The sequence below is a fragment of the Eriocheir sinensis genome, unplaced genomic scaffold (genome assembly GCF_024679095.1).
Source record: "Eriocheir sinensis breed Jianghai 21 unplaced genomic scaffold, ASM2467909v1 Scaffold3, whole genome shotgun sequence".
In the NCBI taxonomy this organism is placed as follows: domain Eukaryota; kingdom Metazoa; phylum Arthropoda; class Malacostraca; order Decapoda; family Varunidae; genus Eriocheir; species Eriocheir sinensis.
Window position 1 is genome coordinate 2,033,631 of NW_026111609.1, and position 19,591 is coordinate 2,053,221.

Here is a 19,591-nt window from a genome sequence, read left to right on the forward strand (position 1 = left end):
TATTCATTTATGGCGTGTGTGTGCATTTATATGTAGTTATTAAGAACAAGGATTCTGTTTTTTTTTTCGTGCGACGTGACCGGATGGGCGTGAGTTTGTTCACGCTTTCCTATGTGTAAAAATGTAGAGAAGTAGCATGTAGCTTATTCATTTATGGCGTGTGTGTGTGTGGATTTATATGTAGTTATTAAGAACAGGATTATGTTTTTTTTTTTTCGTGCGACGTGACCGGGTGGGTGTGAGTTTGTTCACGCCTTCCTATTGTTCGGAAGAAGAATGGCTTGTGGTTTTGGGCATGTGCGCGCGTGTTTGCATACATGTGTGTGCGTGTCCCCTATAACCTGGGGTAGCCTCGGAAGAAGAAAAGGCTTGTGGTAGTGTGCGCCTGTTTTTTTTTTTTTCGTGCGACGTGACCGGGTGGGTGTGAGTTTCTTCACGCTTTCCTATGTGTAAAAAATGTAGAGAAGTAGTATATAGCTTATTCATTTATGGCGTGTGTGTAGTTATATGTAGTTATTAAGAACAGGATTCTGTTTTTTTTTTTTCGTGCGACGTGACCGGGTGGGTGTGAGTTTGTTCACGCCTTCCTATTGTTCGGAAAAAGAATGGCTTGTGGTTTTGGGCATGTGCGCGCGTGTTTGCATACATGTGTGGGCGTGTCCCCTATAACCTGAGGTAGCCTCGGAAGAAGAAAAGGCTTGTGGTAGTGTGCGCATATGCCCCAAATAACCCCGGGTAGCTTAGTCAGTCCCCTAACGTTGCGAGAGGAGCATCATGGAGGAAGTCTTCGCCGTCATGAACTTACAACAACAACAGCCCCACGCTGCCGCTGCAACTCTTCATGCTGACGATGTTGACGATCAGATAATGGGTCAAGCTGCATTAGAAGTTGAAGCCATGGATAACACATCCCAAGCTGAAGCCGTGGATAACACATCACATCCCAGAAACGGAGGTGAGATATCCGCCTCTTGTATTTTTTTTCTGCGCGCACAAGCGCTGGTGTGTGTGTGTGTGTGTGTGTGTGTGTGTGTGTGTGTGTGTGTTTAAAAAAAATATATATATATATTTCTTGTCATTTCAGCGGATGTTGGTGGTGGTGAGGTGGGGGATGTTCCAGAAACTCCCAAGTCTACCGGTGAACACATCACGGGCGAGTCATTGGGCAACAACAACCGCGGCGCGTTGGGAGGTGTCGGTAAAATGGGGCGGCGCGTGCTGAGAGAGGGGCTTCTGCGACTTCTGAAGGATGTGATACCTCCATTACCAGTGTCTCGTCTGAAGAACGACCCACCGGCCAGCGTAACGCATAGTAAGTATTTTTTTATTCTTACAAAAGAGAGAGAGAGAGAGAGAGAGAGAGAGAGAGAGAGAGAGAGAGAGAGAGAGAGAGAGAGAGAGAGAGAGATTGATTTTTTTGTCTAATAATGTTTCTCTATCTTTTCATAAGTCCACGGCAACAACAACAGACACGCTTCGGTGATGGTGTGTCTTGACTCTCCGTCGGGCGCTGAATCGCGAGAGCGGCGGCGAAGTCGTCTGCAGCAAAAAGATCATGAAATGCGTCAATCACGACTGGAAAAAAAAATGCAGCATATGGCGGAAGTGTTGCGGCAGCTCCAGCAGCAGGAGACGCACCAGAGACGACAAGATCGCGACCGGGGACAAGAACGGCGGCGAAGAATGACAAAGAATAATTTGCCGAAGCAGCAAGAACACCGGGACCCAAGACTGTCTCAGAAGAGCCTCCATAAAGTTGGGAGAAAAAAACTTCAGGTGGCCAAACGTCAGGCGGGTCTCTTCTCCTCAGCGGCGGCGTACGGTCGGGGAAAACCAATGAAAAAAAATCTCTCTGTGACCAAGAAACTCGTCTTTGAAGACCCACCAGCGCGGCGTGCAGCAGCCGCGGCCGCTGGAGAAAATCTCGCGCCACAACCGGGCCCTTCCAATGCGGCTCGTGCGGACGAAACAAATGAAAGCTTCTCAAGCACTGACCTTCCTTCAGCTTTCAATTCTTTGAATTTTTCTCATAGCATGGACGTGAATAATATTATAAATGTTCTTGATGAGAGTCCTATATTTAGTGCTTAGCAATTTTTTTTTTATATATGTACTCGCTCTGTGTGTATTATTTTTTATATATATGTGCTTGTGTTGTGTATTTTTTTTCTTCATTTTTTTTATGGCGATTGTGTATTTTTGTTTTTAGGCTTAGCATGTATTTAGTCTGGATTAAGAAAGAACAAATTAGCCTGGATTAAGAAAGAACAAATAAAATAGACTAGTAGGCTTAGCATGTATATAGTCTGGATTAAGAAAGAACAAATTAGCCTGGATTAAGAAAGAACAAATAAAATAGACTAGTAGGCTTAGCATGTATTTAGTCTGGATTAAGAAAGAACAAATTAGCCTGGATTAAGAAAGAACAAATAAAATAGACTAGTAGGCATAGCATGTATTTAGTCTGGATTAAGCAAGAACAAATTAGCCTGGATTAAGAAAGAACAAATAAAATAGACTAGTAGGCTTAGCATGTATTTAGTCTGGATTAAGAAAGAACAAATTAGCCTGGATTAAGAAAGAACAAATAAAATAGACTAGTAGGCATAGCATGTATTTAGTCTGGATTAAGAAAGAACAAATTAGCCTGGATTAAGAAAGAACAAATAAAATAGACTAGATTAAGGTAATATAATAACTTGTCATACCATTTTTTTCCACTATATTTCAATAAAAATGTATAAAATCTACTTTTCCCGTTCCTACCCCTCACTGAAAAGACAATCGATATAACTCCAGTCAATATGAAAATCAACAGTAACACACGCACACACATACACACGCATATGCTGGCAAACTGAAAAATCAATAGCGGGTAGAGGGAGGGGTAGTGGTACCCTCAGACTGACCATCAAGTCACCGCTCGCGAGGGGTGGGGCATAGAGGGGGGACACGCACACATGCTGGCAAACTGGAAAAAAATCAATAGCGGGGGAAGGGAGGGGGAAAGGTAGCCACAGGCCTCCGCCCAACAAGTCACCGCTCGCGCTAACCGATCCCCGGCAGGAGGGTGACGCCCCGGCACGGTGCGAAAGGACCGATCCCCCGGCAGGAGGGTGACGCCCCGGCACGGTGCGAAAGGACGCCCCTAGCCGATCCCCCGGCACGGCGCGAAAGGACCGATCCCCCGGCAGGAGGGCGACGCCCCGGCACGGTGCGAAAGGACCGATCCCCCGGCAGGAGGGTGACTCACCGGCACACGGCGAAAGCACGCCCCTAACCGATCCCCTGAACAAGGCACCGCTCGCGCTAACCGATCCCCGGCAGGAGGGCGACGCCCCGGCACGGCGCGAAAGGACCGATCCCCCGGCAGGAGGGCGACGCCCCGGCACGGTGCGAAAGGACCGATCCCCCGGCAGGAGGGTGACGCCCCGGCACGGCGCGAAAGGACGCCCCTAACCGATCCCCTGAACAAGGCACCGCTCGCGCTAACCGATCCCCGGCAGGAGGGCGACGCCCCGGCACGGCGCGAAAGGACGCCCCTAACCAATCCCCGGCAGGAGGGTGACGCTCAGGCCTCCGGGGAGACACGATGGCGTGGAAGGTGGTGGGTGTTTGGGGTGGGGTGGGTGGGGAAATGGTCACTTTTGGGTAGGTTGTGACTCCCCGGTTGGGTAGTGGGAGGTCCCTCGGCGGCTGGCTGCCCGCGCGGCTGGCTGGCCGCCGGCGGACTGGCCGCACGGCCGGCCGGGAAATTCGACGTACAAAATTTTTCGACGTCATTTTTTTTTGGCTGCAAATTCTTGATCATGCTTGCGAATTATTTTGGTCCCGTCACTGTCACCATTACCTACTACTCAATACTCATCAGGTACAATTTTTTTTTTCTTATTACACAGATTAATCAAGAAAGAAACTGAATTTCAAGACATTGCTGGGTTCCCAGGTGTGATTTGGGACATAAATGGAACACGTTGACACGAAATTAAAAAAAAATACACAAAACTATTAATAATGATTATCATAACTGGGTACATGTTAACTTTACAGTTTTGACTCACTCTAAGATCAGAAGAAACTAATAATGACACCTACAGAGTTTGTGACTTGAGCAAGTTGATAAATATTGCCAGGAGGTACTCAGGATGAAAGGGGGCCCTGCATGGAGACTTGTCCGGAGGGACTCTAGGACTTGGCGTTGTAGGGTGGGTGAGGCGACACACACCCCAGCATATGCCACCTTTGATAGATGACTGTATATTGATAATCCAAATTGGATACTTTCTACAACAATTGAAATACTATTCATGCCTTCAAATTATACCTTGGCAACAAAAATATGATGGAATATAATTTTAAACAAAACTCGTCATTTAGGAAACTTAACCTATTTGGACCTATAGCCGCATTATTAGTTATCTTGTACTTATCTTGAACCCGCGATGTGCTCTTCTGATGTCAATTAATTATTTGTCTTATTAGGTTAAGTATTAATAATAAGTAGAATCACAATTTACTTTCACTTAATCATACGATTCTGTTATGTCACAGTTAGCTATCTTTTCAACACAAATCTACCCCTAGACGTCAGTTAACTGTATTATTAACATTTGGGTGCCTCTGTCTGGGAGATACACATAGCTTACACTTTGCTACATTTTCAGCCCTGATTGCTTCTGGTTGTTCACATTCTTGTTGGTGATCGTGCGAGTTGTGCCTTTAAAATTTTCACTACACGAAGGCCTGGTGTAGAGGCGTTAGACATCTTCGCACGTGCACACGGTATGAGATAAGTGGCAGAACTAACAACTAGCCTGGAATTTACTCAGAGGGAAGTCGACGACCTTAAATCTAATGCCAAAGAACACGAAAAGGAGAAAAAGGAAGACAGAAGCAAAATAGACACACTTAACCAGCAACTTCAATCATCTCATCTTAAAATTAAAGAACTAGAAGAAAAAGTCACTTATCAAGAAGACTACAGCCGCAGGAAGAACTTGAGAATTAGTGGACTGGAGGAGAGAGGAGATGAAACCTGGGAGCAAACTGCAGCGGCTGTGACATCTCTCCTGGAATCAAAACTGCAGATACCAGGAATTATATTGGAGCGCGCGCACAGGGTTGGTCAACGCCGAGATGCCAGGCCCCGCCCCGTTGTGGCGCGCTTCGCTCGTTATGGGGATCGAGACGCAGCAATCAGACGAGGAAGACACCTGAAGGGTACTAACATATACCTGAATGAAGATTTGTCTGCAGCTTCTCTAGCAATCAAGAATGCTCAGATGCCCTTGCTCAAGCAGGCAAGGGCTGAAGGAAAAGTAGCTTTTGTCCGACTCACCAAACTGATCATTCGGGACAAGACGTTTGAAGTGCTACTGACTGGACGTGCGGGCCGGGCGCGCGGCTGAAGCTGGAGGCTGGGGCTTGCGTGGCGGCCAGGTGCCAGTGACTGCCGTTGCTGGTGCTGGTGATGCTGCTGATGGTGCTGACGCTGCTGCTGGTGCTGTTGGTGCTGCTGGCGCTCCTGATGGTGCTGGTGATGCTGATGGTGATGGTGGTGTCGTCCGTGTCGAGGCGGCTGGGGCGTGGGGTGGTGTGGACAACACTCGCTCTCCCCTCCCCGTGCACCGACCTGGTGGCTCGCGGCTGTCCTCGGCCCCACCTGCTGCTTCGTCCCCCCAACGCAAGGAAATCAAGAAAATCCTGCGAAGCGGCACCAAGAAATAGATTCACAACGTTAAGTAATTTAGTACATAATAACTCACAATTCCAATTCCAATCAATGATTCTACTGCTACTACTACATCTACTACTACTACTACTACTACTACTAACTACTATTACTACTACTATCTGCTACTACTACTACTACTACTACTACTACTACTACTACTGCTACTACTGCTATTACGTCTACCACCACCACCACTACTACTACTACTACTACTACTACTACTACTACTACTATTTTTATGGTTACAACAACAACAAATACTACTACTACTACTACTACTACTACTACTACTACTACTACTACTACTACTACTACTTCTATACCTCTTCTCCTGCTACTACTACAGCAACTACAACTATTACCACTATTACTACTACTACTACTATTTCTACTACTACTACTACTACTACTACTACTACTACTACTACTATCACTATAACCGCTTCAATATACCACCACCACTACTACTACTACTACTACTACTACTACTACTACTACTACTACTACTATTGCTACTACTACTACTACTACTACTACTACTACTACTACTACTACTACTACTTCCACTACTACTACTAACGATAATATGCCTCCACCAATAGATTATATTTTCCCTTTTGCCTCTATTAACAATGAAGATTTGTTGCATTGTTTTAATGTCAATAATACACAAAATCAAGACCTACATGCTTTCCATCCACTTAGTGTAGAAGATAGAAATTATAATAACGATCTTGATGTAACTCAGTTTTATTTAAGAGCAAGAAATTTAAATTTTTCTAAATCTGAATATATTTATCTGGATAGCTTTCCTTTTTCTACTAATAATAGTGAATTATATTTATTAACACTGAATATTAGATCCATCTCATCGAATTTCCAATACTTTGTAGACACTGTCCTTTCGTGCCAAACTAAATTTGATGTCATAGGATTAACAGAAACCCGCTTAGATGTAGATATTTCTCCACTGTACAGACTACCGGAATATGAAATGTTCACTAATAACAGAAACAGGTTTGGTGGGGGAGTGGCCATTTATATCTCTAGTAAGTACAAATCTTCTGTGATCAATGAATTTTCTAAATTGGAACCTTTTATGGAATGTTTGGGAATCGAAGCAATATGTAATGCTAATACCTATTTATTTCTTTGTATTTACAGACCACCTCAAAGCAGTATAAATAATTTTCACAATTCACTTAATGAAATCTTATCCCTAATTAAAGATAAAAATTACAAGGAGGTTTTTGTGTTTGGAGACTTAAACATAGATTTGTTACAATGTAATAATGACAATGTGCAGGATTTAATTAATATAATGTACAGCTATTCTTTATTTCCTCTAACTACCTTGCCTACTCGAGTAACTTCAACTTCATCCACGTTAATTGATCATGTTTGGTCATCTCAGATTGAAAGTAATACTGCCAATTATATATTAAAGACAGATATCAGTGACCACTACCCAGTAATCTCTGTATTTAAATGTGATAAATATCGTCATCCTTCTCCCACTTACGTAACTAAAAGAATATTTAATCAGGACTCCTTGAAAAATTTAGTAATAGTCTCTCACAAACTAATTGGAGTGACACATTAAATTGTATATGTGCTAATGAGGCCTACAACTTATTTTACAGTAAATTTAAAACATGTTTTGATAAGTGTTTTCCGGAAAGAAAAATTAAATTTAGTTTTAAAAGGAACGTAGTCCACACATTACTCTAGCTCTTAAGAATAGTATTAGAGAAAAACATCGACTTGAAAAACTAGCTCATAAATGGCCTTTAACGTTTAAGGAGCCTTATAGAATATATAGAAATAAATTAACGTCACTTTTAAAATTAGCCAAGAAGAAGTATAACCAAGAGCAGTTACTTAATAGCCAAGGTAATCCAAAACAACACTGAGATCCATTAATACTATTCTTGGTAGATGCACAGGTGCTAAACATACAGTTATTGAATTAAAGCCACATTATACTGACATTTCTGAAACATTTAATGACCATTTTTGAAGGCTGGGGGGCTAGATCATGATATAGTAGGGGATGAATATATGACATATTTACACAACTCACCTAATTACTCGGTATACTTATCACCAGCTACACAGATAGAAATTGAAAACTTTCTTAAGACATTAAAAGGTACATCATCTGGTTTTGATGAAATTTCTCCCTTGGTCGTAAGACAAACTGCCAGCATAATTTCCTTGCCATTAACACACATAGTTAACCTCACATTAAAGAAAGGAGTTTTCCGGACGAACTTAAGAAAGCTAAAATTATTCCATTGTTTAAGTCAGATAATAGAGTTGATGTCAATAACTACAGACCTATATCAGTTCTTCCTGTGTTCAGTAAAGTCTTTGAAAAGTGATATGCACTCGTCTTGTAAATTTCATTGAGAAAAATAATTTATTTTCGAATTGTCAGCATGGTTTTAGACCAGGGCGCTCTACTGAGTCGGCCATATTTCAGTTTACCAATAATGTGTATAAATATCTGGAAAAGAAACATTATTTAGTTGGAATTTTTTTAGATCTTTCTAAGGCTTTCGATTCGCTATGTCATAAAATTCTATTAAGTAAACTTAGTAATTTTGGGATTCGGGGAGTTCCTTTAGAATTATTCAAAATTATTTAACAAATCGATTTCAAGCTGTTTACTGTAATTCTAAATATTCTTCTTTCAAGCCTATCAAAATGGGTGTACCGCAAGGATCTATCCTAGGACCTATACTTTTCTCATCTATATTAATGATATTGTCAATGCTAGTAATAAATTTAAGTATACCATTTATGCTGACGACACTAATTTACTATTAGATGATAAAAATATAAATAGTTTGCATATAAACATTAATAATGAGCTCAATTTAATTAATATGTGGCTTAAACATAATAAGTTAAGGTTAAATATCACTAAAACAAAATACATTATCTTTCAAAACCGATCAGTCACTACTAACATGCCACCTATAACACTTGAAGGAAAAGTACTTGAACGAGTTTCTTATACTAAGTTTTTGGGCGTTGTCATAGATCAAAATATCAATTGGAAATACCAAATTAATTCTGTTGCAAATAAACTATCTAGGATATGTGGCATACTGTATCGAATAAGAAATAGCCTTACACAAGAAGCACTTATCAGTATTTATTATACACTTTGTTACCCGCATCTCATTTATTGTGTATCTGTGTGGGCGTGTACGTGGCCTTCCTTTCTTACTTTCTTCAGGTTTCTCAAAATAAGATATTTAGGTGTATGTTTTACATGAACAAGTTTGATTCACCACATAACGTATTTTCCACACATAGATTTCTTAATTTTAAAAACATTCATTGTTATTTTCTACTATTATTTATTTATAAAAACCTCGCACTGATGCATGGAACTCATCCTTTTCAAGTTATTAATACAGTGCATAATACGCGCAGGAACAATATAAATCTTATCTCTCCACAGTTCAGGACAGTTCTTTTCAGAAATAGTATTTTATGCTCAGGACCTCAAGTTTGGAATTCTTTGCCAGTAGAAATAAAAATCTCCTTAATAGTAATAATTTCTCTCTATTTAAAAGTCAGTAAAACACACTTATTTGCAATCCAAAACAATCACGGTTAAAATTATAATTTATTCCTGAAACATGAACACAAATTTACATTATTAAATCTAATCAGTGAATTGCATAGTACTATTGTCCATATTATTTTTATTATTGTTATTATTATTATTATTATTATTATTATTATTATTATTATTATTATTATTATTATTATTATTATTATTATTATTATTGTTGATGCTGTTGTAGTTGTTATTATAGTTAACATTTTAGATATAACTATTATAACTTCATCTGGTATTATAGTTAATGTTGTTATTTATTGTATATTTGTATTTAGGTTTATGGTTGGGAGCTATCTGCAACCTTTAGAAAGATAATAATAGTACAATGTAATAAATATACAGTCTGTCGGGAAGCTTCGGCTTGACAGGCTAGATTCGTTGCCAGAATTATAATTATATATATATATGTATATATCAATGTGTATATATTATGGCAATAAACATTACTTACTTACTTACTTACGTCGCGTCGAATTATTCCCCAGTGATAATTACCTTTCACCCCAAACTCGAGACTCAGATTAACTTATCGGAACCAGCGACGTTCCAAATCAAATCTTTAAGCTTGAAAGTAGCGTTCACAGTCCTCAAACTCTCAAGAGTACTTAATGTTAGTTCTTGTTAAATCGCTCGGGGTATCGATTTATCGCTAACATTCAACTGGTTCGTTACCTCTTCAGAAGCACACACTTAGGGGTCGCTCCCCTCACCTCGAGGCAACTCACTTAACTCGCCTCATCCCGAGTCAATTGACTCAACTCGACTCTCCTAAATACGAGTCACTCTTTAACTTCAATCGTTTTGACTCTAGTCAATCTTACTAAACTAACATCAACTCAAGCTCAACTTAATCCTAACTCGACTCGAAGTCAACGAAACTTGTGTCACGAATTAACTTTGGGTAAGGACTCGGAAGTACTTAAGGTTGATTCCTCGACATCTTATCAAGCTCATAAAGCTTCCTTGCATTAGCAACTTGATTCATCATGGCGGACGTTCCCAACTTGGATGAATTTGTCGGTAACCTGTCGGTCGCCGAGCTGAAAGAGGCCAACATAACTAAAAAATGACTTAAAATATATCGCTTAGAACTTTAATATCTTTTTCCCTTCTGACATTAGAAAAGAGGAATTAAGAACCCTCATTTTAGCTCATCTTGGGAAAGAAAACACCTGTCCCAGTCCACCTAAGACTCAAGCCTTCTGCTGGAGATCGAGAAAGTAAAAATGCAATATCTGCAGATGAAACTAGAATATGAAAAGCTAGAGAAAGAAAGAGAATATGCAGAAATGCAATGGATGGAAAGATAAAAAGAAAGAAAAAAAAAAAAGGAGGAGACGAAAAAGAAAGAGCATGAATTGCAAATGTTTCAATTAAAATCCACTATTCAGCCTCAGCCTCAGCATATAACTAAGATCACTAAATACCTACCTTTACTCTCTCAGTTATCTGATAAAGATCGAGATACTTTTTTTGGAGAGTTCGAAAGTTCAGCTCAACACTTCGAGCTCCCTAGAGAAGACTGGACATGGCTGCTTAAACCTAAACTCACTCCAAAAGCCTTAACTATCTTGAACAGTCTCGAAAACAACACTGATTATTACCTCGTTAAAAAAGGAATTTTGGCAGCCTATTCCATAACAACCGAGGGCTACCGACAAGGCTTCCGCAAGATGTATAAATCTCCTCACCAGACCTATTTGGAGTTTGCATCTGAAAACATCGGGCTCTTCGCCGTTGGCTTAAATCAGCCGCTATAACAACTTTCGACGAGCTTGTTAATATTGTAGCACTGGAAGAGTTCAAAAGGAAGTTGATTATTCCATAATGCTCCACATCACCAACAATGAAGAAACTGACTTAATCAAAGCCGCCCAGTAAGCGGACGTTGTTGCTCTGATTAATCACCCTACTGCCACGGGAGAGAGAAAAGCCAAGGCTGCATCAACTGTAAAGTAAGGCGAAGGTGGTTCAGGGTCGGTTAAGCCCGTAGGTTGTGGTTCCCAGACAGCTCTTTTTTGCTCATTTTGCAAACAACCGGGCCACCTCATGAATAACTGTCCTAATCCCAAATGCAAAGCAGCTAAAGCCCATTTTCAAAACCAGTGGCTTCTCTTCAAGTTCCCCTCACATCCACTCCACCTAACGATCCCTTTAAGCCTTTTAGATCAACAGGGACTGTTCACCTTGACCCCAATAATGTTTATAAGGTCAAAATCGTAAGAGACACTGCCTCCACCCAATCACTCATACTGAAGTCAGTATTCCCGGATATAGAGTAGTGTTATACAGGTGACAAGGTGTACATCAAAGACTTTCTTCAACCCTTTTTCATTCCATTAGCCGAGTACACCTTGACAGTCCCCTCGTAAAAGAAGAAGTAATAGTGGGAGTAAGTGACGACTCATCCTTGCCACTTCCAAATTCTGAATTCCTGCTAGTCAGTGACTTAGCCGGAGGTTCATTCCTTCCACCTTTGATCAGCGAAACGTTGTTAACTCCAAACCCCACCGAGCACCTTGAGAAACAGCAACCTTATATATTTACTGCTTGTGTGACCACTCGTGCACAATCTAGAAGTTCTGATCAATTACCACCTTCACCCCCTAATGGCAGTCATTCCTCTGTTGAAGGCAATCAGCTATTCACAAATAAAGTACTTACAGAGGCTCAGCGGGAAGACTCCACCTTGGCAAAGTTTTACGATAGAGTCACTCCCAAAGACCAAATCACTCACTATCCCTCCTTCTACGAGCAGGATCAGATTCTTATGAGTGTTTCGACCCGCCAAAGTCTCGGATGAAGCTACTTGGACCAACCTAGCCTAACCTAACCTAACCTAGCCTACTGTTCTACGACAACCTGTTCTTGAGATCGCTCATGGAAGTTTTGCCGGCCACCTGGGGATCAAGAAAACAAGTGAGAAGATCCTGACAGACTTTTATTGGCCAGGACTTAGGGAGGATGTCAAAAATCATGTTAACTCGTGTCATACTTGCCAGGTTGCAGGCAAACCTAACCAAACTATTCCCCCCTATCCCCTTCATCCCATCGCTGTTCCCTCGGAACCCTTTCAAAAATAGTCATTGACATTGTTGGTCCCCTGCCGAAAACAAAAAAGGGTAATCAATATATATTAACAATTCTTGATCCCACAACTAGGTATCCTGAGGCCTTTCCCATCAAAAACATCACTTCTAAAACTATTGTCTCAAAGCTAAGTCAATTGTTTACCACGTTCGGGTTTCCTCAGGAGATCCAGAGTGACCGAGGCACTAATTTCACCAGCGATCTATTTAAAGCAGTCTTGAATGAGCTGGGCATCACACAAACGCTGTCCACTGCTTACCACCCGCAGTCACAGGGAGCTCTAGAGAGGTGCAATCAAACACTAAAAAATCTCCTACGTAAATTTTGTCACAAACAAGACCTCGGATGGGATGACGCCCTTCCTTATATGCTATTTGCCATCCGAGAAACACCTAATGTGTCTTTAGGAGTCTCCCATTTCGAGCTGTTGTTCGGAAGGAAAGTGAGGGTCACTAAGGAATGTTAAAGACAAGCTACTAGGCTCAACCTTTCATCGGCTTGTCTCTGTCACTAACTATCTAGATCACTTAAAAGCAATCCTATCTAAAGTTCAATCATTTGCCCGAAACAACATGAAATTAAATTTTGACAAGAAGGCTACAATCAGAACATTTAATGAGGGTGATCTAGTTCTTGCCTTCATTCCATCCCCTAAATCACCCTTGCAAATTAACTATCATGGTCCTTAAAACATCCTGCACAAAGTAGGAGACAACAATTATGTCAACAGCACCCCCGTCGCAAGTCAACTCAGTTAATTCATGTAAACCTCTTAAAACTATATCAAAGTAAGCATCCAGCCCCTGCATCCCAGCCAAGCACTGGTGCCGATTCACTCGCTTCAACTGAGTCATCTGAACCTGGCTCCAAACCAAATCATGCCCCTGACTACCGATCTGTTTGTTCATCTAGTATTCCGCGTGTATGTCATGAGAACACTGTTATCCCTTTGTGTATGTCAAATACCACCACAACACACCCTACAGACACACAACAAAACTCTCACATCCTTCAACACCTGGATGAACACTTTGCTCATATCTCCCCCTCACAAGCTCAGGACATTGCATCACTCATGAACCAATTCAACGCCATCTTTGGCGACAACCCAAAACTTTCCAATGTTTTCTCTCATGATGTGCAGCTATTTCCCGAAACGACACCTATTCGCCATGCTCTATACAGGCTCAACCCTCAGAGGTGAGAACAAACGAAGGAGGTGGACTATCTACTCGAACAGGGTTTGGCCGTCCCCAGAAATTATCCATGGGCGTCTCCCTGTCTTCTCGTTGCCAAGGAGGGAGGTCAGCTCCGCTTCTGCACAGACTACCACAGAGTGAACGTCGTAACCGTGCCAGACGCCTACCCTCTTCCCCGGGACCTTATCGATGAAGTGGGTAATGCTAACGACTCGCAACACCATCTACAGCAGATCAAAGAAGTGTTCCACAAGCTACAAGAGGCGAACTTCACGGTCAAGCTGGCAAAATCAACGTTTGGAGAAGCAACCGTATCCTATCTGGGCCTACAAGTAGACAGCGGCTGCGTGCATCCCAAAACCTTCAACGTAGCTGCCGTCCTTCAATACCCGGTTCCCGATACCCGAAAGGAGCTGCGTCGCTTCCTCGGCATGGCAGGGTTTTACCGCCGCTTCTGTCCCAACTTCGCAGAAGCCGCTGCCCCTCTGACCAAGCTCACAAGCGGAACCGTAGGGTACAAGTGGACCCCAGACTGCCAGCAAGCCTTCATCCAACTAAAGAATATGCTAGCTCAAGGACCGGTCTTGCAGGCTGCTGACTTATCCAAGCCCTTCGTCATGCATACCGACGCCATTGACATCGCCTCAGGTGCCGTCCTCCATGAAAAAGACGGCATCCTACACCCCATAGCCTACCATTCCACAAAGTTTAAAAATCATCAAAAGAACTACAGCACCGTGGAAAGAGAACTTCTGACCATCATAAACTCCATCCAGAAGTTTGAGTACTATTTCCAAGCCGGTAGCAAGCCTCTAAATGTATTCACAAAACCATAACCCCCTGACCTTCCTTCATCGCAACAAGTTCTCTAATCAACGCCTCCTCCGGTGGTCTCTTGTGCTACAGCCCTACGCCATCGAAATTCACCACATCAAGGGGCGTGCCAACTGCATCGCCGACGTCCTTTCTCGTCCACCTAATACCTGATGAAGAGGGTCCCACCATCCTTACGCCTCACTACTGCACTTCTTCCAATCGTTACGTCGTTCCTAAGCAGGGGGGTGTTATGGTACCCTCGTCCAACCGAGCCTAGAAGCGCGCCATCAAACAACATCACATCACCAATAACTAACTCACGCACGACTCCTCGAAGCTCCAGCCGCACCAGCTTCACCCATCATTTAATTCAATGTCACGAAGGCTCACACTTCACGGACCGTTTCGCCCGCCGAGGTTATAAATATGCCTCCACTAGCTCACCCTATCAGTCCCACCTGAGATAGCTCACTCTTCCGAAGACGCAAGGGCTCTTCACTTGTCCGAGCAACCAGGATTCACCAAGGGGTCTGACACACACACACACACACACACACACACACACACACACACACACACATCAATCCACATACCCATTCTCACGTTTAAATATATATATATATATATATATATATATATATATATATATATATATATATATATATATATATATATATATATATATATATATATATATATATATATATATATATATATATATATATATATATGGGTTCCTCATTGCAGTTCTAACTCTTAACTAAACACCTCAGTGAACCAATATTTCGTTCCTCAATTGTAATTCTCATATTTGGTTCCTCAATTGTAATTCTCATACTTGGTTCCTCATGTGTAATTCTAACTCTTAACTAAGCATTTCAGTGAACCAAACCACTTACTCTTGTCATTGTAGCATTGCCTATTTTGTCATATGTTCTCTTCTGATGTCAAGTAACTATTTGTCTTATTATATTAAGTATTAATAATAAGTAAAAATCACCATTTACTTTCACTTAACCTTATAATTATGTTATGTCACAGTTAGCTATCTTTTCAACACAAAACAACCCCTAGACGTCAGGTAACTGTATTCATAACAAAGATCGAATATAGGGATGATCTCCTTAACGCCCCGGCCCTCCCAGAGGGTTCTCACACCTTCTGGAGAGGGCTGTTTAGTCGCCGAGTCCAGAGGACCGCCGCCGTCCGGATCCCGTTAGACGGGTCAGCCCATCGGTGATGGACACCGTCTCGCAGGAGGACATCGCGGCGGCAATGAAGGCCACCCCCAAAGCGTCGGCCCCGGGTCCCAACAGTCGCACCATTAGCGACCTGACTGGGCTCGGGACGGCCAAGCTTGCCTGGGTGGTTAACGGGTGCCTCTGGCTTGGGGCTCTTCCCCCTAACTGGGTCAAGGGCAGGACCATTCTGCTGCCCAATTTGCCAAAACCATCGGCACCAGGGGATCTTCGCCCTATTACTATCACTCCACTGATAACAAGGCTAACTAACCGGATCCTAGCAAGGCGGCTGGACCAGGACGCCCCGCTGTCCGCGCAACAAAAGGGGTTCAAGAGGGGGGAAGGCTGTGATGCCAACATCGCTATGTTGAAGGCGGTGGTTAAGGCAGCTCAGAAGAAACCCTCTAACGTCTTTGTTTCGTGGGTAGACTTTAAGAAGGCGTTTGACTCGGTGAGCCACCCCTCCCTGCAGGCTGCCGACAGGAGATGGGGTCTAACATCCAGACTCATCGAGTACATAAGTCAGATGTACGAGTCGGCAGCTACCGAACTTGACGCAGGCGACCCCATCAACATCAAAAAGAGCGTCCTGCAGGGGGATCCCCTCTCCCCCTATATATTCAACATATGCCTAGACTGGGCCCTGGCTACTCCCCCCAAAGACATCGGGGCTAAGGTGGGTTATTGCAATATCAACTATCTCGCCTTTGCCGACGATGTGACGCTCCTAGCCTCGACTCGCCATGGACTCCAGGCCGCCCTTAACAGCCTAACAGAGGCTGCGGTGGTCTCGGGGCTCGAGGTGGGAATTGGCAAGTGCACCTCTCTCGGCATAGTAGCCGACAAAAATAGGAAAACATGGGCCAAAGATGCAACCCCCTTTAAGATCTCGGGGAGGCCTGTTCAAGCTCTGGCACCTGGGAAATTTTACAAGTACCTGGGAGTCAAGATGGTCGCCAGTGGAGGGGCTACGGCGTTTCCTGCGCACGAAGACCTTGTGTGCAAGCTTGCCAGGCTTAAGAAACCACCGGCAAAGCCCCAGGAAAAACTGTGGGACTTAACTAAGATCATTGTTCCCCAGCTGGCGAACATGGCTGCTACGGCCGGTCAACTAGGCTGGCTTGGCCGTCAGGCGGGTCGTCCGGACCTACCTACAACTGCCGATGGATACCCCCGTGGGGTACTTCCATACGGCGGAAGTGGACGGGGGACTGGGCATACTTTGTCTGGCCACACGGGTCTGTCGGCTCAAGGAGGACCTTCTCCAGCGATTGAGGGATTCCGAGGACCCGGAGGTTAAGCACGCCGTGGGAGACGGTGGGCAGGCGCCTCCTCAGGGCAGTACACCACGCTCGAGGAAGGTAGCTGTACGAGGCAGTTGATGGGTCCGGGCTAAGAGGTGCCTCGAAACACCTGCCTAAAGCGGCTGGATTCTAGACGGTACCCATCTCCTTAGAGGGGCGACTTCAGCCGAGCGGTAAAGCTTCGGAGCAATCTGCTCTGCATGCGAGGGGAGGCGGTGGATGACATCAACTGCGACCTCTGCCGCAGATATCCGGAGAGCCTGGGCCACATAATGCAGCGTTGTCCTGCGGTCCAGGTTACTCGTGCACGTCGACACGATCATATATGATACTTTGTAGCGGGTAGGCTTGAGGATGCGGGTTTCAACGTTCTCAAAGAACCGGCCATTCCAACCACGGCCGGAACCCGCATCCCCGACATCGTAGCCGCCCGCGAGGACTGGGGCTCGTTAGTGCTAGATGTTCAAGTGGTCGCTGACGCGGCTGCTGGGGATTTGAAAACTGCACACCACAGAAAAAACGCCTATTACGATGTCCCTGACATCAGGCGGTGGGCCATGGCCAAAACAGGATTCCCTCCAGCCTTCTCCTCCATCACCGCAAGCAGAAGGGGAATCCTAGCCAGCCCAACAGTTGTTACCTGGCAGGCGCTCAGGCTTCGAAAGTCGGAATTAAAAGTCCTAGCTGCCCGGGTGATCGGGGGCGAGCTGAACATCTATCGGGACATCAGTCGAACAAGTAGGGGGGTGGCCCACCACCCCGGCTAACTCAGGGTTTAGCAGTCCCCTTAAAGATTAATAAAGTTAAAATATCACCACCAGCGTTTCGGCGTTGCTAATAGATAGGAAATATATAAATGTTGGGAGCTGTGTCTTCCACACGCAGCGCCTTAGTCGAGATTATACTTCGTTGTTTCTCTCCAACTCCATTATGTACTATATTATATATTTAAATTAAATAAAAGAAAGTAAAGTAAAGTAAATATTAAAATATTAAATTAAAACTAAATTTATAACTACTATAATTACAAACTGCAAAGTGTAAAAAAAAAAAAAGCCTACGATTACTAAGAACCCCTCCACATGGGCCCGCTGGGCGTGATATGGCGGGGGGGCCCCGCCCCTCCCGTCCTCGTCTTGGCTGCAACTCCGTGTCACGGCAAAGTTTCTCCACCGCGATGGCCCGCATATGCTCGGCGCCAGCGTGGACCATCGGTTTTCTAACAAGAATTTCCTAGTGTCCGCTTGCTAATCGACGCATGCTGGAACCCGATGGAGATGGGCACCCCGACGACCACGGGTCAACCTGCCCTATCTGTGGGCGCGCGTTCGCCTCCCTCATCGATCGCCGCGTCCACCAACGACAAGCTCACCCTACCGAGTGCCATGCTGCGGAGGCTGAGAGGCCTGCTACACGCCCAACGGCAAGGTGGGATCAGGAGGAGATGGCCCTGATGGCTACCTCTGAAGCGTCCCACCCGAACATACGTCTGATAAATCAAGCCATCCAGAGAGAGGTGCTGCCCCACCGCACCCTGGTCGCCATCAAGGGGAAGAGGAGGCATGATGTCTACAGGGCAAAGGTATAAGCTGCAGTGGGGCGGCTCGAGACAGCACGTGTGCCTCCTCTTCAGCACCCCCTGGATGAGGGCTGGGTCCTGGAGGCCGGCCCTCGCTCAGCCCCAGCCCAGGACAGACTCCACCACCACCTGCGGAGGACCCTGGGGAACTGGGCTGGGGGGGGGCCAGGCTGCTCCCTCCCCGGACGCGAGCACAACACCTGCTCCGCCCGAAAGCAGCAACGCCACGACTGAGCAGGAGGTCACGTATATCTTTACATGTAATCATATGTGCTAATTATACAATTTTCTTCTTAGTGAGATACCGCAGGGACGAGGCTGTCGAAAGGGCTCAGGTGAAAAGAAAGAAAGAGGTAGAGAATGTTACCCTCGCTACAATTGAAGCCATTCATCGGTTTGATCATTTGAAGGACATTATTGAAAATGCCAAAGACTGTATAGACAACTCCGATGCAAGGCCTACGACCCTGAAGGACTTCACCAACCTGAGGGATGTCCTGATAACTCAACTGATGATAAAGTCCCTCCGGAGACCTATGGAATTTTCGGAATTCACCCTCTCCGAATACCTCGAGATGGAGGAGATTAGGTAACCCATGACTAATGCTGTGGAGTGTTATGTAGTCAGAATTGCAAGGCACAAAACGGACCAACAAGGTAATTATTGTTTAATTTTATGTCATATACTACCGAACGATCTTAAGCCCCCAAAACACTGCCGAATTTTGCAACACGAACTTGTCGCCGAATCAGTTCGTGAACAATTCCGGCGACCGGTTCGCCGACATGACCAAGATTCTCAGAGTTCGTGACCATTCGGCGACATGCTGGCGAATGCTCAAGACATGTCGGGGACAATTCGGAGAGATGTCGCCGGCAATTCGGCGTCCACGTCGGTTTTTTTGTCGCGGAATAATTGATGACATGTCTCCGAATTGTCTTCGTATGTCCCCGGAGTGTCGGCGACATGTCGGGGACAATTCTCCGA

The 19,591-nt window shown here is 44.2% G+C and overlaps 1 protein-coding gene across 1 annotated transcript; it reads left to right on the forward strand.

Moving 5' to 3' along the window:
- The first annotated feature begins 730 nt into the window (after nt 1-730).
- Nucleotides 731-2,218, forward strand: LOC126991554 (uncharacterized). Its single transcript, XM_050850289.1, has 3 exons — nt 731-955; nt 1,085-1,312; nt 1,451-2,218. Exons 1-3 carry the CDS (start codon nt 775-777, stop codon nt 2,089-2,091), a joined length of 1,050 nt encoding a protein of 349 aa, XP_050706246.1. The 5' UTR covers nt 731-774; the 3' UTR covers nt 2,092-2,218.
- Nucleotides 2,219-19,591: the final 17,373 nt, after the last annotated feature.